Source organism: Daucus carota, chromosome 5 (genome assembly GCF_001625215.2).
Source record: "Daucus carota subsp. sativus chromosome 5, DH1 v3.0, whole genome shotgun sequence".
In the NCBI taxonomy this organism is placed as follows: Eukaryota; Viridiplantae; Streptophyta; class Magnoliopsida; order Apiales; family Apiaceae; genus Daucus; species Daucus carota.
The window spans coordinates 7934513-7958347 of record NC_030385.2 but is presented as its reverse complement, the minus strand read 5'-3'; the positions used below and the strand labels follow the sequence as shown (position 1 = coordinate 7958347).

The 23835-nt window shown below is 33.3% G+C and overlaps 1 protein-coding gene across 1 annotated transcript; it reads left to right on the top strand.

Moving 5' to 3' along the window:
• The first annotated feature begins 17302 nt into the window (after nt 1-17302).
• Nucleotides 17303-19328, top strand: LOC108222334 (transcription factor JUNGBRUNNEN 1). Its single transcript, XM_017396253.2, has 3 exons — nt 17303-17692; nt 18177-18496; nt 18825-19328. The coding sequence occupies exons 1-3, from the start codon at nt 17452-17454 to the stop codon at nt 19167-19169; spliced, it is 906 nt and encodes a 301-aa protein (XP_017251742.2). The 5' UTR covers nt 17303-17451; the 3' UTR covers nt 19170-19328.
• Nucleotides 19329-23835: the final 4507 nt, after the last annotated feature.

Sequence of the window (23835 nt, the reverse complement as noted above, 5' to 3'; positions counted from 1 at the left end):
ATGAGCCAAGAATTTTCATAGAGTATCTAAATAAATTGTGGAACTCATTTATGAATTTTCGGAAATTTTACGAAGCTCAAGGAAGTTAAAATGAAAAGGAATAAAGGAGCCGGATACCCAAGATTTCCGGACTGCAAAATGACCTTTAAACTAAACCAGCGGAATTTCAGAAGGAATACTGAAGAGAAGGTTAGTACGTTTATGATCTTTGGAGTCTCTAGAACATTCCTATATTGAGTTTGAAGAAAAATCTCGAGATTAAGAGTGGACAGGGATCAGTGGAAAAATATCAGACCGATACATCCCTAAGAAAAAGTGAAAAATTTCCGGACTCCAAATGAGCTCATTTTACAGTCAAAAATTCCCAAATAATATATTAGGAATTATTATATCATCAGAATTCGTCAACGAGATCAAGAATAGGGAGATTTAATTTAAGATTTCAAAAAAAAATAATTAGCTTAAAGGGATAATGATCAGGAATTCTCTCGAATCATGTTGGCTAATCCAGAAGTTGGCACGTGGCAAATACTTAAGGATAACTTCATTTTAGTTTATGAAACTCAGAACATCATCAGCTTGTCTGAAGTTTTGGCCGAAGCAAGTGAGAAGAAAAGAAAGAAAATAAGAAAGAAACTAAGAAAGAATTCAAGAAAAATTCATAGAAAAATATTTCTAGCTCGGATTTTCGTGTTCTATAGCTTGTTGGAAAGATCCCTTCAAGACCTCTAATTCAAGAGGTATGTTTCTTATTATTGTAATCATTAACGTGTTCATAATAAGATTAATTTCAGCTATGAATTGTGATGTTCTTGGTGGAAGAATTTCTATAAATCCTAAGATAATTACTAGGAGGTTATGGTGTTATAATAAGCATGTTTACATGTTTGGATTATTGTTTAAGCTTGTAAAGTGGTTGTTCTTGATTGGGTTTGAAAGGATGATCTGGTATTAGTAGTACATGGTGATTTGGAGGTTATATAATTGTTTGGGTTGATGATTAACATGAGTTTAATCATGGAAATGTTAAAATTATAGCTGTTACCATGCCGAGTTAAAATAACAGCCGCTGTTACTGTTCATCGGAACAGTTTAGTTTCGAATTTAAGAGGGTTCTTTGTATGGCTGGATAGAGTTTGGTTAGTAGATCGCGTGAGCGCTTGAATCATGCAAAACAGATTTACGGTTTAGTAGTTATGTCCATTTTAGTACAGGACGCGCAGAATACTAGTTCCCGTAAGAAATGAACTTTGAGGTTACAATTTGACGAGTTCAAAGATGATATAAATCATGGAATAAATTGAGTAAATACCAGGGACAAATTGGGAGGTATACGAGTTGGGTTCATAAGAAAAACTCGAATGGTTTGTAAGTGAAAAATGTCGTAACCCAAAGGTATAAATAGTAACAATACGTGAGACGAGAAACAGTTAGTACCAAATCTCTTTTAAATGAAAGGATTAACAAAAAGAGTGATCAGAAGGGACTTTAAGGGTAGGTAACACGTACACACACTATGATATAGAGTTATAAAGGATCTTAATGATTAATTATGTCCCTTATAGGTGCACAGAGAGGTGCAGAAGAACCTTAAGGACAGGAAGCTGTGATTGAGTTGCTGAAGTAAGGTGAGTATACATCAACACTACTTATATCTATGTGATATGTGAATTACGTGCTTTTATATGCTGAAAGTGATATATTAGAATATTGATTTGACTATGTGATTCTATACATGACTGAAGTTCTTTGATGTCAATGTAGTGTGATGATATATCAAAGTACATGTATATATGGAATGTGTATTGACCTGTGATTTCACGAACGATACATTAACATAGAGTCTGCATATAGAACAGGTCATATGCACACCCTACATTCATTTGATAGTGATAAATTAAAAAGTCAAAGTGACAGTCACTTGTGTAATGGCCGCCTTTATATATGGAACCTACGGGTAATTACGGAGCAGACTATATGTCAGCCATAGACGGGGCCGACTTATGTCGGACATAGACGGAGCCGATTTCCATAGTCGGACATAGACGGAGCTGGCCATACACACATGGATCCTTTGAGGACATGTGGAAACACGGGCATTATACAGTGAACTGTTCACAATAGCAAAAGAAAGAGAAACAGAGATGCATGCATGCACAGATACAAGTTCATACTTTCATGGCATATATGATTAACATATGTCAGTGATTTATGATTAAGTAAAACATATATGTGATGATGTTATATCTTGGTGTAATTTGGGATGATGATAATATTATGAATGAAAGATATTAATTGCTCTCATAAATACGAACAGGAAATATATATTAAAATGAATATTTTCTTACAATTGTTTCGAGAACCTTACTTTCTTTTATTTTCTGGAAGATTTTACAAAGACGCTATAAGTTATTTTCAGACAATCTCAGTATCTTTTGCAAACTAAAGTTGATGTATATTCATTGAGTTGCGACTCATGGAAATCGCTCATTTTTCCAGGATATGAATAGTTAGTAGAGTATTTTTGTATGAGTGCTCAGTGGAGATTGTAGATAGTGCCTAAGAGACGGTGGTCCAGCAGGATGCTCCAGACTCCTCAATCAGCCGATGCACATAAATGTAGTTTGAGAGATTGTGTTTATGTACTCTAGGCTTACTGAGTGTGCAAGAAAATCATGAAGATATATTTATGTTTAAATTCTGAGTATGTGTGGTGGATATGGATGATGGAAATGTATTGAAATTTATGTGGCTTGGTAAATGTTGTTGAAGTAGTTGAGATTTTATGTTCTGATAAAGATCAAAATATAGCCAAGCGATAGCTGAAGATGATACTATCCACTTATACAGGAAATTATATTTCATAATATTGTTAAATTAGATGATTTTGCTAGAAGTGCATGAAAATGATTTTATGGTTTAAGGGTGTTACAAAGAGCATTAGCTATATATACCTATTCATGGACTAGTTCAAGCTGTAACAGAACAACAAGAGCAAATTCCTGATGTACTTAATTATTTTTGATTATAGGGGTGATGGCCTTGATCACTTAAAGATTCATCAAATTATGCATCAGAAGTCTAAAAACCTTACACTGCAATCTGTTCTATCAATACCTCAAAAGTGAAACTCCTTTCTTATTTCATATATATATATATATACTCTTAATCTTATGGTGATGCTTCTGTATTATGAAATAGTCTCAGAAGTTTACACAATCAAATGCTCTGACCTGAAGAGCAGACTAATCGTCTAGCTTATTAATAAACTGAAAATTACAGACTTATGTGTTGTTACTTGTTAGAAACATTCTAATAGCATTTTTATTTTTAAATATGATATACATTATATATTTATTAACATATTATATATATATAATATTTATTATTTAATTATTATTTTAATAATCGGTTCGGTTCGGTTTTTATCGGTTCGGTTGGAAGGTATAACCGGAACCCAACCATTTAAATCGGTTTGGTTTTAAATTTTTCGGTTTCGGTTTCGGATCGGTTATTTTCGGATCGATTTTTCCCGATTTCGGTTCGGTTTCGGTTTTAAATCGGTTTTCTGCTCAGCCCTAAGTGAAGGGTGTGCAGGCAGCTGTCGCCGGAAGGCAACTGTGATGGTGTGGGAGGAAGACAAAGGCTGGTCAAAGAGATAGCGGAGGAGAAATTGGGGAGTGAGAAGCGGTGGCAATGTCAGGGATGTGATTAGTTGGGTAGTGGTCGCTGGGTGCGTGCGTGAGTTTAGTGTGTGTCCTGGAGAGAGAGGGGGTGAGATGAGAGAGTAGGAGAGATAAGTAATAAAGAATAAAAGGTGAATTAGTGGAGGTAGTAGTTTTGAAAATAAGATTGAAAAGATAGTATATTTGAAAGATTTTAGAGAGGGTGGTATATTTGTATATAAGATTCAAAGAGTAGTATGCATGAAAAATTCCCTAAAAAAATACCTATGATTGTTAGGAATATGTCGTAATAAATCAAAATACTTAGTGTAATTTTCGCTAGATATTTTAATTGTAGCTACTAGCTAATCAATCAATGACATGAAACTTGTAGTATGTGTTGATCAAATAACCGGCGGATGAAATTAGTGTTATAAAATTCTCGATTACTTTGTTCTTCTTCGTCTTCTTCGTCGATTAGTTTCATTTGCTTACGCTTTCGCTTGCTCCAGTGGTGATCGTCGTCGGAGTGCGGCGTCGGAATCGGAGGCTTCGCCGGAGTGTCGTCCCCATCATCGCTCATCGTGACTTGTGCGAATCGCCGAAGATCGTGACTGTTGTTTAGATTATGAGAAAGATAGCATAGCGGCATGGGTGGTGGCCGAAGGTGGCGACCGAGGGTGACGGCGGCGACAACAGTTTCGGGATCATTATGAAATCCGGTTTCAGAAAGGAAGGCGTTTAATTGTGCTTTAATGGAGGCATTAATTGTGCCTTTTAATTAAGGGCGTAAATTGTGTCCTTATTGAGGGAGTTAATTGCCTCTTATTTGAGGCGTTAATTATGTCTTAACTGAAGGCATTAATATTTTATTAATTGTGTTTTAGTTAAGAGTTTAATTGTCTTAATTATGAATTATCATAATTGTGGGAATATTTTTATCAGTTCATGCAATAATAATTTATTATTGGATATATTATTTTTTATTTCTATATTATATAATATATATTTGTTATATATATCTACTTATATTCTTCTTGTTCTCTTTGTTTATTCTCAGGATTCTTGGAAGAAGAAGGGTTTTTTTTTTCGGACATTAAAGTTTTATTGTCTAAATTTCCCCGGTCATCTTGTATGTCCGACGGTTAGATGATAAGTTTTCTTGAATGAAAGGATTATCACGGTGAACTACCCAGATTTTTTTGTTAAGATTCATTCTCATTAAAAAAAAAAAAAAACGGCGGATGATGAGGTGTAACAAAACTGTATTTTTTTGATAGAATTTAGTTGATCAATTAATTAATGATATAATTGTTCTATCAACATATTAACATGATCATTTATAAATATTTTAAGTTATGTAAACTGCACAAGTGAAGTGAAATATATCAACAAATGAGGAATAAACAATGATTAGTTCTACCTATCAACTACTAAAGCAAATAATTAAAATTAAAACTTCACACTTATAAATTAAAAATGATTATAAAAATTTTATAGAGACAAATGGACTAAACAGACCCAAAATCTGGGTTTGAAATCCGGCCCAACACCCCTGACTAACGTGATGATATTTTATTAAAAACGCTAATCAATAGTTCCCGACCTTTCTTAATCACTTATTTGAAGCTTTTGAAAATACTGGGTGCAAATTCTTACTTACTCCCGACATCTGTCAGGGATATTATAAAATAGAAGTGATCTGCGGCTCAGCGTCGAAATTCAAATGTGTACTAATCCAAATATATCATGCAGTCTTGAATCCGCCTTATTTAAAATTGGGGAAAAAATATTTTATTTTATTTTTAATATTTTTATAATATTTTGAAATCCAACAATATAAAAATTATGTTCACAACAATTTTTATAAATCACACTATAATATAATTAATAAAAGAAATTACTGATATTAATAAGTTTTAAAATTTGAAAATATTGACAACTAGATGAATATAATATTTAAGAGTATCTACAGCTAATAAATTTTATAATCAAATATATTATATACCACTAAAATAAAAGAAATTATGAATGGAAGTCCAAACTCAAATATATGAACTCATAAAAACCACGAAATGTTACTTAACCAGGGTCTCAAAAATGTAATTTTTGTCGCGACTCCGGGTGTATGTTGACCCGAGACTTTGAACTAGCGGCAGCCCATAACCATCTATGCCAATTGGGGCGTAATCGAGCCGCGTTGAGTCGAATATCAGCAGGCTCGGTCGAGCCCTCTTAAATAGTTCGGGGTTCGATTTCAAACTCCAATTTGTATTATTTGTGTAAAAAAATCAATAAGTACTTACAAGAAGCTGAGGATACTAACGTTTTTTTTTTATTTTTTCTTTTCTACTTATTTCCCAACATTTAAATCACTTATAAATTTTAACTTGTTTCTAACTTATACCCTATTTATTAAACTCATTCAAACGATCCTTAATCATAATTCATACGTATCTAGGTCACTTTCTCCTTTTAGTTTTAAATTTTTACTTGGAAGTTGAATATTGTTCCTCCGAAATGTATGCCCATGCGAAAAGTCGCGGCACATGATCGGAATTCCCTCCACTTATGTGTCTCTTCCGTGGCGTTTGTGCATAAAAATAAGTAATCGTTTATATTCACTCCGTATTTTTTAGTTGTCACATTTCAGTCAAATTTTGGTCAATTTGACAGCCACAATCCCAAAAGTGACAATTAAAAAAGGACGGAGAGTGTATTTCATATTTTCTTTTTTAGTAATTAATTCTGTGTATATATAGTTTTTTTTTTGACGTGAATGGAAAATTACATTAAAATACTAAAATCCAGCCGGGACAAGACCCCAAACTTTCAACTACAACCTGATTGTGAAACAAAAAACGAGCTAAACAAATAGTCGTTTTGTTTTCAAATTATTTTACACATGGAATATCTAAATTCTTTGATCTAGGAAGTCTTATAACGAAATCTCGAACAATTCAATCAACATCAATCATAAAACTAGCAGTATCACAATTGACCTTCACATAAGTACCATCTGTAGCCCAGTGTTCAGATCCATCAGTTACATCAACTCATATTGGAGTAACAAATACTGCCAAAACAAGAACAAAATTTTGTTGTGAAAGGTGAGCTTTTGTCATATTCACCACCGTCCCAGATTTGATGTGAGCCTTGTAGATCGTCCAAAATATCATACAAATTCTTCTCAGAAAAATTATTGAACCCCACAATAAACCACACGAAAACATCAAAATATAAAAAATTGACATTCCAAAAAAAATGGGCATGAATAACAACCTTGATAACAAAGTACTGAACAAAAATTTATCCAAAAAGGATTGATCTCGGTTTTATTGGAAAACAAATAACTGATAAATAGAAGAGAAGATGGGAGAACGAAGACGATTTGATGGATGAAGGGAATGAAGGTGAAGAATGGAGAAGTGACGACGGCTAGTTCTGTAAATCGACTCTCAAAACTCTAATTTAAGTGCTAAGAATCTTAATCTTTTGATAATATATGGGCTCCAATGTAAAAAGAAATGTCTTGCGACGGCTCATGCCTCCTGCCATTGGTCATACGATCGATTTCTTTGAAAGATTTTTCTTTGAATAATTTGGACGTGGTTGGAATATTTTCTTAAAGTCAGGGGCGGGACGGATATAGGAAGAGTCATTGGGGACACGTTCCCCCCTAAATTTTATTTTTTTATCATTTTAAATTTTGCAAAATTATAAAAGCACAATATTTAAAAATATATAGGTGTTTTTCAAAAATTTGCTTGGTATCCCACTAAAATTTGTGTTCTAGATCCACCCTTGCACGATATTTTTTTTTATCTCTGTACCAGTTGTTTGTATCTCTCGACCAAAGTGATATTTTCAAAGTGAGAGTGACATTTCGTGATGAATTCAATAATGTTTTATTTTGTGACATTATGTGCGATAGCATTATATTTAGTTTTAGATATTGTTATATAATCAGCCTCGATTTATCCTTCCAAACTTTAATATTAAAGAATGAATTGTGAATCTGTGATAGTAGATGGGATCATATACATGCAGGACACTTGTGCGGACTTTGACTCCTTCCAAGGCTATTGCATACCTTCCACATATATCACTTATTTTGATGCTCCTTTCGCTTACTAGTGTGTGCTTTCTTGGTCAGCTTTCTATTCTATTTTTAACGGATGGAAAACATTACACCCTCCAATTCGTACTGGTTGAAAAATATAATTTTGACAAATCAAAATCAAGTTGAAAAGATTTGCATGACAACGAGGCACATCGTTTAGAAAATTAGGGCTGTTTGACTGATTTACAAGAAAAGTACTCCCTTCACAAAAATAACTTTCGTGTTTTTTTTTTTAAAAAAAAAAATAACTTTCGTGTTTAACTTTCTGAAGACGCTACACCTTCCGTTCTTTTTAGTTGTCACTTTTGGGTTTGTGCCGGTCAAATTTATCAAAGTTTAACTGAGATTTAATAATATTTTATCAAGTGAAAAAATAAAAAAATTATGTTACCGGAAATAATTTTCAATCTACTTTAAGCTGTCATTTTCAGTTTTTTAAGATAACGAAAGAGTGACTTATAACATTTACTCAAAAATTAGTCAATTTGACCAACAAAAATAGAAAAATGACAATTAAAAAGGAACGGAGTATATTTCTAAATATTACTTTTTTAAAATGATTTTCAGAATTTAGTATTGATATTTTTATTCACAAAATAAAAATGTAAAAGCATTTTATAAAAATATATAATTTTGACAATTAAAATTATGTGTACAATATCAAAACTGCTAATATTCTAGATAATTTGAGCATGCTAGTTATCAAAGTTTTTATTAATTAATAAGTGGAAAACACATCAGTACATTACTGATTGATGTGTTCTCAACAAGTGTAAACCTGTTTCGCATTTTATTAGAGCCCTTAGTCTCTCAGAATTATATTATTCGGACTCGAAAATTGAATGTCGGACTTCAAAAATTGGGAACAGTGTCTTTTTTTTGGACATGGGTACAGAAACGCACGTCTCCAAATAATCCAGATATTCAAGCGAACGATCTCATGGAGGATAAGCGTGTAGTAGCACACTAGCACCCGAGTCTTCTTGCTCTCTCTCAAAGCTGCTAGAATTTTTTGTGTTTTATCAAATAAAACGTAAATCTTAATTTAGGCTTAATGAGATATTATATATAGAGAGAAAAAAACTCTTAACTCTGAAATGATTTTTTTTGCCAGGAAAAAAAAGAAAAGCACTTTCATTGATCTAAATAAAATACAGTCGGGACAAACTCTCAACTGTCGATACAACCATATTGAAAAACAAATAATATACTGAAAACAATTAGTTGTTTTGTTTCCTAATCATATAACACATAATTTCAAAATTCTTAAAGCTAAAAATGAAATTAAAAATATTCTGAGCGATTCAAATTGCACCAACATCCCACAAAGCAGCAAAATATATCATAATTGACTTATCACATAAAAGTCATTATTAGACCAGTGTTCAGATTCCCTAATTTCATAAGCTGAGATAGGAAGAGCGGCATCCCAACTATCTACATGCCGGATACCAGCTATAGACATGCTGAAAATGTAAACCCTTGATGGATGAACAATCTTTGGTTGTGAATGGTGAGTTCTTACAATAATTACCACAACCAGGACAAATTTGACGCAGTCTTTTCAAATCCCCAAAAATATCACTAAAATCATTCTTAAAAGATCCAACATCCAACAACTCCAAACATAATTAAACAAAAACATAACAAAACATTTCAAAAGGAGAGACAAAACAACCCCTCCAAAAGTAGAGACAAAGAACACCCAAAAAAATGGATTTTATTCAAAGAAAATTAATAAAAACAAAAGAAAACAAAAAGATCGGGGTTTTCTACCGAAAAAAACTAGTAGAAGCCCTCGACTAACTGGGAAAGGACAAAGACAAAGGATGAGAGGCGGCTCTTGAAACCTTAATTTTTTTTCGTTCAGCTACATCAATACTCTGAAATGATTTCGAGTTTTAATATACCCGAAATTCCTATTCATAATAGATTTAGTCTTACTTAATCAATCAACAACTTAATTTCGGTTTGTTAACTAACTCAAATTTATTATTATTAAACTAATCAAGTCACATTTAGTTAATCGATTAATGATTCGAATTATTATAATTTAATTTACAAATTTAAATTAAATATTCCTCTAATCATTCTTTGTGTGACCCATTTAGGTTATTATCACACTGAAAATAATATCTTATTTTAAAGGCATCTAGTAATACGTCATTGCTACCCAAGCAGTAATAATTAAATCAGTGATCGATCAAAACCTTTTATGAATAAAGCATAATATAATATAATATAATTCATTTAACATCCTTAAGGTAGGCTTCAATCCGTATATAGATCGACACAATTTATAGACCATCTTACAAAATCCCAGATCTACAAAACCCTTAAATTGTGTCATATACACATCCCCTCTAGGCTTCCATTTAAAAAAGAGATTTTGACAAAAAATTAACATGTTAGATAAGTCCGTATAGTTAAATATATTAAAATATTAATCAAAAATTGGCTCGAAGAAATATTTTTAACGAGATGTTAAAATAATTTTTAATTGTAAAAAGGAAAAGAATCATTAAATTATGTTATATATTAATGAAGCTTATAAATTAATAAAGTCTGCACGCTCGTATACAAACCAAAATTATAATGGTTCAGTTTTAATAGCAGAATATAGATTTCTTACACATAATTTAAATTTCCAAAATGAGAAACAAAATTTGATTTTAAATCTTATAAATTAAAATCAAATATGCATATTTTATAAGATTTAGGATATTTTAAAATCATGCATGTTTATATTGAATCAACAATTATTAAAATTCAATGTATACATGTATATGATATAAACAACAAAATGATATAACACTTATATTATTAAAATACAATTCTATAACTGATTAGAAATTATATTTTATTTTTTATTAATGAAAAATATATAATATCTTATATGTGAGAATATTTCTGAAAATTTTTTACGCTTACTCTCGACCATTCTTTTAAAAGCTAATATTATAAATAAATAATATTAGCTTTTTTAAAAAGTATAATTCATATATTTGAAAATTTAACTTTTAAATTTGTAACTGAAAACATAGTCCCTAGAATTATTTTAAGAATCTTATTGAGTCAAAATATATTTAATCATAATATTTATATAAATAATTTGAAAATAATCATCTGTAATCAATATTATATCATCTAATGTCATAGTTGATATTTTAAAAAAATTAGAAATTATAAAGATTGATTTAGCAGTAAAGCAACATCATCGCAAATCAAGTAATTTGATATTTTGAAAACCCTATCGGTAGATGTGGTATTTCTATTTTTAGTTTATATATAAAATATTTCAAAAAAATATAAATATTTCACTGGTTGAATAACGCTTTAAAAATTAACCCATGCAATTCTATCTAGATAGTAATCAGACCAAAATATGGTGCATATGTAATCTATCAATCTGTCTTTTTGTTCATTCTTCGTTGACTAAAGAAAAACTATTACATAGTAAAATGGGTGAATGAAATATTTTCTTATATCATGTACAGTAAATGATTAAACTTATCTTATCATTATTTTTTTTGGTTATGGAGGTGAGAATGTGAGGCGTGTCGGGTTTTTTTTCATGTCAACATAATAACCATAGTATGTAAGAAATAAATTTAAATTTTTTTATCAAATCTGTAACATAGTTTTTTGAATTCTCAACTTATGATAATGATATATATAAAATTTATTTCAAATCAAGTAAAACAACATCATCACAAATCAAGTAATTTCATTGTGGGAAGATTCTACTATCGATAGATTTATGGGCTGGTATTGTATCATGACTTTTAATGACAAATTTTGGGAGGACGATTTTAATAGATTTTATGAACTTTTAATGAGTCTTGTTGACTTCTTAAGATTTAAAAAAAAAATCATGACTTCTAAAAACTTTAACCGACTTTTTTTTACAAATTCATGACTTTCAAATACTTTAATAGACTTTTATTTAAATCATAAATAGCCTCTCTGAAGCCCTCTACCCTCTAGACCTTTTGCTATACCCTCTCGATCTTCTCTTATAACCCAAGTTGGGCGTATGTTCTCAAATCTAGCGACCACAAAATCGAGTACGAGGCATTATTGCTGTATATGATATATACTATAATACAGTTAATTGAATCATATTTATAAACATAATGTTAATTGTGACCTTGTATCGGATTTTTGTATTCACTTTAGATACCATAATTTTACGGATTTTAGTGTTCAAGGATTATGTGTTTTTCACTCATCTTATTTAATAATGATGTAGAGCTATAAGAGCTATATCAGTAACCACCAATATTGTTATCATATTATGTTTACATAATCTATCTCTGTTTTGCAGCCCTTCGATTACAATAATATCTTATGTATTTTTTATTTCACTTTGTGTTTTTTATCTAACTTTATTAATTTATATAAAGTTACCCAAAAGTTTAATATATAATATAAATATATATCGGAAAATTAATATATAATATAAATATTATATATATTTATATAAAATACATATATTTATATTACTTTTTTAATATTTATTACTTAAATTTAATAAAAAAATTATTTAATTTATTTGAATCAAAATAATATTTATTTATTATTTAAAAATATATTTATTAATAAATTTTATATTTCGGGTCGGGTTCGGGTTACCCACGGGTAGTGCGGGTCCTGTTCGGAGCGGATATTCTGACCTATTAAAATTTCGGGTCGGGTAAAATTTTTGACTCGCGACTGTCGACCCGACCCGAAACCCGAAATTGTCAGCCCTAGGTGTAACGGATCAACTGTACTGGGTGTTATGCTATGAAGCAGCTACTTATCTTCAATGCCTGCTTTCACCGGATATCCAAACATGAGTTCAAGATTTTCGTTTTCTTATATGCAACGGCCCGAAGAATGTTATCAAAGCAACTCAATTACACAACTGTTTTCACAAAAGATGAACCCTAGTTTGGAGCGACTGGTTAATTGAGGGAAGATAAAGTCATTTCAAATCTTGACAATAATGGCCTGACAATTTTCTGAAAAAATATATACAATTTTCCATAGAAAGTCATCAAAAGTCTATCAATTATATATTTCCACCCAAGTCATTGATATATTGAATAACAACTTACTTTTAATAACTCTTTAAAAGTTGTAATTCAATACCTCAAACTTTGAAAGACTTTTTAAAAATCCTGATACAATACCTCTTTACTTTTAAAGAGTATTTAAAAATTTAATTGAATACACCCAGATTTTAAAAGTCAATAAAAGTCATTACAAATCATGATACAATACCACCCCCTTAGTCTCATCTCATTTTTAGTTTACATATAAATTATTTCACAAAAATATAAATATTTCACTGATTGACTAACGCTTTAAAAATTGACCCATACAATTATGTCTACATAAAATAGGAATCATGCTAAAATATGATGCATATGTAACCTCTCAATCTTTTTTTTTGTTTATCCTTCTGTTGATTTAAAAAAAACTCTTACATAGTAAAAAAGTTGAATGAAATATTTCGCGATACCGTGTAAATGATCCAACTTATCTCACCGTTATTTTTTTGATTATGGCGGTGAGAATGTAAGGTGCGTCAGTTTTTTGTTTCATGTCAACATAATAACCATGTTTGTACTCCCTCCGTCCCAATGAGTTATATACATTGGGATTGGACACGGAGACAAAAAAAAATGTAAAAAATGAGTAAAGTTAGATGAAAAATGGGTAAAGTGGTGGGACCCACGTATTTTTTAATAATAGATTTGAGGTAGTGGAGAAAAATAGTGGGTGTAATAGTGTTTTTATTATTATAAAATGGAGATAGTGGGAGAATATAGTGGGTGGAGTAGTGTTTTATATTATAAAAAGTTGTTATTTTGGGAATGTATAGAAATGATGAGACATCCCAAAAAGGAAACTGTATAGAATTGATTGGGACGGAGGGAGTAATAAATATGAGTTTCGAATTCTCAACTCATGATAATGATTATGTGCTTGAATACAGAACACACACAAAATATATTTTAGATTATTTTATATGCCAAAAATTAGATTTTGTTTTATCTCTGTTTCTTGGGTCTTTTTTTAGTTGTTTTGCATCATGGAATGTGTTGATAGAGGAATTTGGTAATCAACAAAGATGAGGTTCATGGCCGGAATCAAGATCCGTGACGGTGGTTTTGGTCGTCGGAGAGTGGTGGTTGTTTGTTTTAGGGGGTGGCTGAGATTAGGGTTTTGAGTTGGTCTCACGTGCTCTCAACTCATGATCCCCCTATGTGCCTACGTACCCCTATATTTATAGGAGATCAAGCCATACGTAATTCTATTAAACCAAAACTCCTAGTTTGATCAGGACTAGGCCTCTTGGGGATAAGACCAACCCCGGGGTGGTGACTTATCTCTTAGACGTCCAACGCCTTCAGAGTCCTACTCCAGTTAGAATTAGTTTTAAGGCTGACTACCTCAGATTCCTAATCCAAGTAGATCACGGATTCGACAATATCTCCACTACGAGAGATAGCATCTACCATGACCCTTATGGAGAAGTCATCTGGGAGAGCTGTGACCGCTTCCTGAGGTGTAGGGACGCGTCCTCACCTCCCGGTGAGGTCTTCATCGTCAAGTAAGGTACACAAGGAGCCAAATTACACGATCGTCTCAATCCCCCGATGAGGGCTAACTCACCAGAATATAGGATTCAGGCATATGATCGGCCTTCATGTTACCCCGGAGGGCCTTCAAGAGTCATGATCACCTCAAGCCCCCACACGAGGGTTAACTCGGCAGATAGCAGGATTGAGGATTGTAGATCATGCCCGGATGAGTCCAGGAACTATCAGATGAGCCTGATAACTACCAAATGAGCTTGGTAACTACCAAATGAGCTTGGTAACTAGTCTTCATATCCCTCGGAAGGGTCGTCGTATCCCCCGGAGGGGTCGTCATATCCCCCGGAGGGGTAGAGGTCTTCCTATCCTCAGAGGGGCGGTCTTCGTCTCCCTCGGAAGGGTCGTCACTGAGACTCACTTATCCTCTCACTCAATATATTTACATGTGGGAGCGACCCCTGAGGGCGCGCCCTTGCCTTCGCCGTCTCGTCCCATCGACCACTCCAACAACACATCAGACAGGTCCTTCTTTAACATGAGGTCGCGCCCCCGGGGAGGCGAGGACACCCCGTAAAAGGCACGCCCTTGGTCCTCATCTCATGGTCAACTTCTTACGAGGGACGCGCCCCTCGGTCACCTCCGAAGAGGGCGCGCCCTCCTCCACAAATTACACGACGTGGGTGGACGGAGGTCGGTCGCGTCTCTCCATCAACACTCTCAAGTAAGGCGTCCCTCCTTGTGACTTGGAGGACGCGTCCTCTTCACGCAACACCAAGGGTCGGTCGCATCCTCCCTTTATAAGCAGGAGGACGCGTCCTCTTCATGCAACATCAAGGGTCGGTCGCATCCTCCCTTTATAAGCAGGAGGACGCGTCCTCTTCATGCAACATCAAGGGTCGGTCGCATCCTCCCTTTCAGCATCCTTCAGGGTCGCGTCCCTCCTTGTGACCCGGAGGACGCGACCTCTTCATAGGACACGTGTGACCTGGAGGACACATCCCTCCTTCCGACGCGGAGGACACGTCCTTTCAACCTAGCTAAGCATGTGCTTAGCCCAAAAATGATGTAGCCAAAGACCTCTGCCAAGGGCCGTGCCTTTCCGGACAGACCCGGAAGAGGCGCGCCTTCTGTCTTAAGGCAACGACCAGATTTGGTCATAACAGAACGAAAATTAATAAAAAACACAACAAAGATGAATATGATTTTGATAAAGCGTGTTAATGTTTGAGTTGGCATCTCAATTTTTGCATATAAAATGGGTACATTTATAGGTTTACATGTTCTGTTTTAATATTTTATGCAAGGACACTCTTACATGATTTGTTTTCATATCAAAGAGTTCACACACTCTTATAATATTGTTGAGATTGTTAATTTTTTCGAGGATTATATCTTTTTTTAAGGATAGTATATCTCTTAAAACGGAATAAGTAGTGGTTGAGTAGGGGATGCCTCAAGAGTGATCGAGATTTTTTTTTTAATCAAGCAAATCAAATAAGGATTGAAAATAAGATGAAAGTCGAGTTTTTGTATCTCTTTAAGTATGATATGTAGTTGATCTAACTAGAGTTAGGTTGCAATGACATTGTTGTTGTGTCATAGAAGATTCGAGATTTCAATGATAGATCATTTTTAGACCTATATATGCAGTGAAAAATGATATACGGTTAATTGACCTCCGAAAGAAAGGCGCATATGAGGAAGCGTATTTGATCACAATTACAGTTATGAAATATGTAGTTTTATCATTTTTTTCACTATATATTATCATAATTGTGTTCTCTTTTTTTTCTTTGAATGATTAAAGACGTTTAGTTGATTACTATTACAATATTTGTAATAGTAGATCGTTTGTAGACCTAGGCAAAAGAATATTATATTGTGTATTAACCTACCAAGTTCAAGTCCGTCAAACGGTTAATTAAGAGAATTGAACATAATATATATTTTATATTGAAAAAAATTCAAATATATTTTAGTTATAATTGAAAGACTCATGAAAACATGTTTATACTAAGAAAGTCCGCAGACCCCAGTACCGACGAACCAAATTTTTATAGATCATTTTTAATAATACCGTAAAAAAAAATTTAAAATGTTAGATAAGTCCGTATAGTTAAATATATTAAAAGATTAATCAAGAGTTGACCTAAAGAAATATTTTTTAACAAGAATAGTGAAATAAATTTTAATTATAAAAAGGAAAAGAATTATTAAATTATGTTATAAATTAAAGAGGCTTATGAATTAAGAAGATTTGCACGCCCAAATACGAACCAAAAATTATAATGTTTAAGTTTTAATAGTATAGTATAGATTTTTTATTTATAATTTGAATTTTCCAAATGACAAACAACATTCGATTTTAAAATTTTTAAATTAAAATCAAATATGTGTATTTATAAGATTTAGCATATTTTTAACTCGTACATGTTTATATTAAACCAAATATTGTTAAAATTCAATTATACATGTATATAATATAAACAACAATATAATATAACAATTATATTATTTTATTTTTTTTGAAGAGAATAACAATTATATTATTAAAATTCTATTCTATAACTGATTAGAAATTATATCCATTAAATTAATAAAAAGTTTAAAAATAGAAGAGGTCACGTGTAGCGTCCGCAAAATATCCTAGTTATGAAAATAGCATCATACTGCGCGTAGCACAGTTTCTCGCTTGCTAGTTTAGTGAATGTATGTTTTGATTTCACTAATCAGATGGATAAAGATAATTCTTACAAGCCTATATATTAATGACCGAAGACTTTTCTTGGTTAATAATAGTATCTTATAAGACTTGAAAATAAGACAGTCAACATTTGTGACTTGACCAAGCTAGCCTGTATGTTAATTAGTTTATATGGCAAACAATTAGTATAACTCTAATTCAAATAAGCCCTGCACAACCCTTACAAATATATGTTTATATATACAATATGAAAAGGCACAAGATTCCTTCTACTCCACAAGTGCTTAACTGAACTGCACAAATATAGCTAGCTACAGAGAGAAACATATAGTGTGTGCATGTGTGTGTACTCTAAGGTTATCTAGCTAGATGGATAAGGATGATCAGATGGTGGGTGGTGTAAGCTTAGAAAATACTTGTAACTGGGAGCTGCAGGATACTGCTGGAGAACAAGATGAAGATGATACTCGACTTCCAGGGTTTCGATTTCATCCGACTGATGAAGAGCTGGTAGGTTTTTATCTTCGTCGGAAGGTTGAGAAAAGGCCTATCAGGATTGAGCTCATCAAACATATTGATATTTACAAATATGAACCATGGGATCTTCCAAGTACGTTTACTATGTCACTTGTATCATTTAGTTCTCAGAACACCATACCATGCATGTAGGTACTATGTGCCTGTTTGGTAACCAATGCTTATGGCTTTTTTTGCCAAGAAGCCGACATCTATTTTTCTTGATCAGTTTGTGTAAAAAGTCGGAAGCACTTTAAAAAATCTGAGAATGCTAGCTTTTGTTTCAGGATTTCTACTTCTTTACCAAATAGTTTAATCACTTATAAGTCTTAATTTACTTCTCACTTCCAGTCCACTTCCTTATTTTAAGTAAGAAACACTTTTTTAAGTAAGCCATACACTGTAGTTACCTTAATACATGCACGCGATATCTGGTTTCAGACTTTCGGTTCTGTTTAATTATTCAGATTATTTAAGAAGTGGCATTCAGTTATTCTGTTTATCTCAGAATTCAGATGCCTAATGAAGTTTGGTGTGAAGTAATTTGAATTTTTATGATTGCATAATGAAAATTGCAGAAGGCAGTGATGTTGGAGACAAAGAGTGGTACTTCTTTTGTAGAAGAGGCAGAAAGTACAGGAATAGCACCAGACCCAACAGGGTCACAAGCTCTGGATTTTGGAAAGCCACTGGCATTGACAAACCAATATACTCAGAAGCCCGTCGAGATCTGTGTGTTGGATTGAAGAAATCATTAGTTTACTATCGCGGAAGTGCTGGCAAAGGCACCAAGACTGATTGGATGATGCACGAGTTTCGCCTCCCTCCTCCTGATTATCAAACCACCAAGACTCCCTCCAAAGTTATCGAGCTTAATGATGCAATATTTCAAGAAGCTGTAAGAAATTAAAACTATACACACTTAATTATCATGACATAATTGTTTTTCTTTTCTACATTTAAGTATATATGTAGCCAGATAGGTAAAAAAATTGTGACTAATTATATACTACTCCCTCCATCCCATTCATTCATATACAGTTTCTTGTTTGAGATGTCCGACCATTTCTATACCTTACAAAAATAGTAACTTTTAATAATATAAAACACTATTATTATTACACTCCCTGATTTTCTTCTACTATCTCTATTTTATAATAAATGGATTAATGTATATAATTGGGAGGGACGGAGGGAGTCATACTAATTTGTCATGAACATTTCAGGAAGTTTGGACGCTTTGTCGAATTTTAAAAAGAAATGCGTCTCCAAAGAAAGATCAGAAAAATGCTAGTAAAAGAAATACATGCACTGGTGGATCTGACAATATCCATGGGTTGGATATCAATACTTTCCAGCAGAGTCCAGTATCTACTAATCAGCAGATTAATGAGTACCAGCCAGCAGTTTTTCCAAATAACCAGATTGTTACAGATTTAAACCATTTGGTTATGGGGCCAGTCACAAGCTCCAACTTTTCGAGCCCAGAAATGAACGAGTTTGTGCAATATGCAGATTGGGAAGAACTCAGAAGTTTTGCAGAGTTCGCTGGTAATCAGTGCATACTATAAGAAAGTATACTAGTTCACTCATTCTCTCTTGTTTACATAATTTCTATCTAAATTTTCTAGAACAAGAGAAGGCTTCTCAGTCTTCATACTATATGGGATGTTATACACGGCATGTATACATTTACTTTTTAGTCTATAATAACTCTAAAGACTAGTATATGCTGCGTGATCACGTGTTTTTCTCTTTTTTATAATTTAGGTATTGATAATGTGCCTGTCGGGGAAGCAGAGATAGGTAAATCTTAACAAGCTCGCTTCTACTCTTCTTGACCCGTTTGTGTAAAAAAGTGGAAGAACTTATTACAAGTTACAAAATGCTAGCTTGTTTATGAGAGTTTATATTTCTTTACGAAACACTTTAATCAGTCATAAGTTTTAACTTGATTCTAACTTCTACTTCACTTTTTTACTTAAATCAAGAAGCACTTATTTTAAGTTCAGGTAAACGGCACCAATATATATATATATATATATATATATATATATATATATATATATATGGTCTTACTCCAGTACAAACTACTTACGTTACAAACGTACAAACCAGTGATTATGACAATAATATTTAGTGATTAACAGATTTTAATTTAACAAATACATACATACATACATCACCCCGCCATCACAATCACCTCCATTCACCACGACCACCCAACCCACCACCACTGTCCAGCGCCACTCTCTCTCTCCACCAACCACCACGACCAGCACCACTGCCCAGCGCCTCTCTCTCTGGTTATTCGCTCACCGACCTGTGTTACACACACACACACATTCACCACTGCTTTTCTTATCTCCCTCAATCATGTTTCTAGCATTGCCCTTGCGCCGGCGTCGCGGCTGCCGCCGGCCGCGCTTCACCGCCACTCGGCTATGCCGCCCTGTAAGTGCTCCCCTCCCCTTATCTCTCCATCAGACCCCTGGTAGATTTAGTGATTCTGTTCAATCATTTACTGATTGTTTGTACGTTTGTACACTAAGGAGTTTATATTTGAGCGCATGCCTATATATATGCGTGTGCGCGCGCGCGCGCTATTGTTCAAATACAAACCACTAAAATAAAAACTAAATACAAATCAAGAGAAACTATACCTAAACGACATCACCCACCCCCTATATGTCATCACCCAGGGCCCATCCTCGACCCACTCAATCCACCCGGCCCACTAGAGCCTCGCCAAGGCTCCGCACAGGCCCTGGATGGGCTCCAGAAAGCCTTAAGAGCCACAACTTGACCCCACTAGGCCCCACCCCAACCCTACTAGGCCCAACTTAGACCCGTCTAGGCCCGTCTAGGGGTCCATCTTTCATCCCAAAAACCTTACCATTCTACTTGATCGCATTGGTTTGTATTGGAAAGGATTCTGGGGTTCTCTCTGACTACATAATTTATTCGATAATCGGTCATGCTCAGTTAAAATGGTTAAATATAACCAATTATACTAGTGTCCAAGAACGAGAATATAATTCAAATTTCTTATTTATAATTTAATTTAATGTGATTATAATCTTTTCTATATAAAATTGCTATGATAATGTATTAAAATTTGATTAAATATTATTAATCGATTGATTATGTTTTGATGTAGAGATTTAGCTTTTTAAATAATTTTTAAATATATTATAAATGGATAGTTGAATTAATATATATTTTTAACATCTATCTGTAACCATTTTTAATATTACTATATGTTATTTGATGGTGGTTTTATTTTTTAATTATTTTTTTAACTAATTATAATTGATATTTCTCATATTTTTTATTTATTCATTTATAATAAAAAGGAATTTATTTATTTTTTATAAATTGCATGATCACTTTCGATGTGTTTTGCTGTAGAAGACACTGGAGTTAAAAAGACTCCTGATAGTCTGTGTCTCATTATTTATATAGTTTTTTCTATTGATTTTTAAAATAATACAGAGAAAGAGTTTTCAAGAATGATCAATAATATGTAAACAGACTACATATTATTGTTATGGTCGCTTGTTATACTTTAGTATGGATGATTAATTATTTGATAAATTTTGATATATTGAGAATATAAAGGATCAATTATTCTTGAAAATGTCATCATTGAAAATGTAGCATTAGTTGAAAGATTGAAGGACACATTGTTGAGTATCATTCAACTAAGTGATAAAAATTATCATGAACTTTTGATAATGAAAAATGCACTGTCATCAATGTCAACGACGATGAAGTTACTCTAACTACAAAAAGACATGATAACATTTATGAAGCAAGTTTGGATTATTCTATAAAGGAAAAGGTGATATATTTTTTCAATAAAGCATCTAATGAAGAAAGCTGAAATGGCACAAAAAGCTCTCAAATTTCAAATTCAAGAAGATGAACTACTTAGTAAAGTACAATCTTGTGAGAAGACTGCCACATGCTGAACTTTGTCAAGTAAGTACCGTGTGATTTGTCATCTTGGAAAGCATATAAGAACATCATTCAAAAGCAAGACATAAAATTTTTATTACCAATCCATTCAAAATGTTGCATCTCAATTTGTTTGGTCCTGTAATCATCTTGTATACCAATCAAAAGAACTATGCTCTTATGATTGTGGATGACTATACAAGATGCACATGCACTTTCTTTTTACATAATAAAGATGAAGCTTTCCAACACATCACTGTGTTAGGTATCAGCCCATTACAATGGTGGCATGGACTTTGGTGATCCAAAATATATAAGGATAATAATTGTATGTTTAGACAATTATTATAAAAGGTATGTCTTGATCACAAAGTTAGAAGAAGATTGTTGGGTATTAACCCGGTTGGAATTGGATTCTGATTTGAGTTGAAGATTTCAGAATTGGATTGCAATTGGAGTTAGGTATTTCAGAGTTAGAGTTAGATTCTGATTTGTCTAAGTTTGAGATGGCTATATATACATACTTACATAGTCATATTGTGTTTGATAGGTGTGCTCAAGATGTAGACTTAGGTATCGCTCGAGGGCGAATACTTGGGTAGTAGGCTTGAGTATCCAAGTTGGGTTGATTGTATTATTGATAAACGTTTTGATTAATAATACAAGTTGGGACGTGGGTTTTCCGCGTCATATATATTGTTGTGTGTGTACTTTGCTATATAAGGTGAATCTCGTTTTTTTATCCGTAACAAGTGGTATCAAGAGCCGAGGTTAGGATTGTGATTGATGAGGTTGGAGGAAAATTCGGGATTCAATTGAGAATGCAGAGTACGGTGAATGTTTGTTAGCAGAAAGAGACAAAGTTACGTGTGGTATGACGGTTGACTTGCACCGTGGATCGATCATGATGGACTCAAGATGGGAGAAGATTGGATCGTTCTTCTAGAGGCCAGAAGATTGTGAAAGCAAGGATCGGGTGACATGGAAGGGCACTCGTGGTTGATGCACGTGATTTTTTAGATGGATAAAGTTTGTACGAACGAGATATGAAGATTCTTGTTCAAGGGAAGGTATTGGCGGATGGACGATTGTGTCTTGGTCGTGACTGTTGATTCGGTTATGGAATTGTATTGGGCTGAAGGGGAGGATTGTTAGGTATCAGCCCATTACAATGGTGGCATGGACTTTGGTGATCCAAAATATATAAGGATAATAATTGTATGTTTAGACAATTATTATAAAAGGTATGTCTTGGTCACAAAGTTAGAAGAAGATTGATGGGTATTAACCCAGTTGGAATTGGAATCTGATTTGAGTTGAAGATTTCAGAATTGGATTCCAATTGTAGTTAGGTATTTCAGAGTTAGAGTTAGATTCTGATTTGTCTAAGTTTGAGATGGCTATATATACATACTTACATAGTCATATTGTGTTTGATAGGTGTGCTCAAGATGTAGACTTAGGTATCGCTCGAGGGCGAATACTTGGGTAGTAGGCTTGAGTATCCAAGTTTGGTTGATTGTATTATTGATAAACATTTTGATTAATAATACAAGTTGGGACGTCGGTTTTCTGCGTCATATATATTGTTGTGTGTGTACTTTGCTATAGAAGGTAAATCTCGTTTTTTTATCGTTAACACACTGAACTTGTGAAGCTAATAGACAACAACTCCGAGTTCTCTATTAAAGTACTCAAAAATGACAAGAAGACGAAGTTCAAGAATTTTTCTATGAAAGAATATTATGCAGCTCAAGGTATCATACAACAATTTTCTACACCTCGAACATCTTAGCAAAATGGTGTTGTTGAAAGGAAGAATAGAAAATTCATAGAGATAACAAGGACCATGCTAGCAGAGGCTAAGCTTCCTTCCAACTTTGGGGTTGAAACTTTAGACAATACTTGTTTTACTAAGGCACAATTGTGAACAGGTATGGCAAGACTCCTTATGAGATTATCAAAGGAAAGAAGCCAAGTGTGAAGCACATTCATGTCTTTGGATGCAAGTATTATGTGCTCAGAGTTCATCATGGGCAGCTAGGGAAGTTTGAAGCAAAATCTGATGAAGCAATCTTCCTAGAATATACACCCGATAAGGCATTCAAGATATACAACCTAAAGAATCATGTTGTTATGAGCTCAATTCATGTTGTATTTGATGACAAGAAGATTGATGGCATATATGTAAAATATGGAGAGCCATGACATACTTGACTTATAAAAATACAAGAGTATGTGGTTGATACAAGTGATAATGGGGAAGCTGCAACACCC

Excerpts from the sequence above, each read along its gene's own strand:
- LOC108222334 (XM_017396253.2), top strand. The coding sequence starts at position 17,452 with ATGGATAAGGATGATCAGATGGTGGGTGGTGTAAGCTTAGAAAATACT. Across the intron at positions 17,693-18,176 it reads TGAACCATGGGATCTTCCAA|AAGGCAGTGATGTTGGAGAC; the intron begins GTACGTTTACTA and ends TGAAAATTGCAG. Across the intron at positions 18,497-18,824 it reads ATGCAATATTTCAAGAAGCT|GAAGTTTGGACGCTTTGTCG; the intron begins GTAAGAAATTAA and ends TGAACATTTCAG.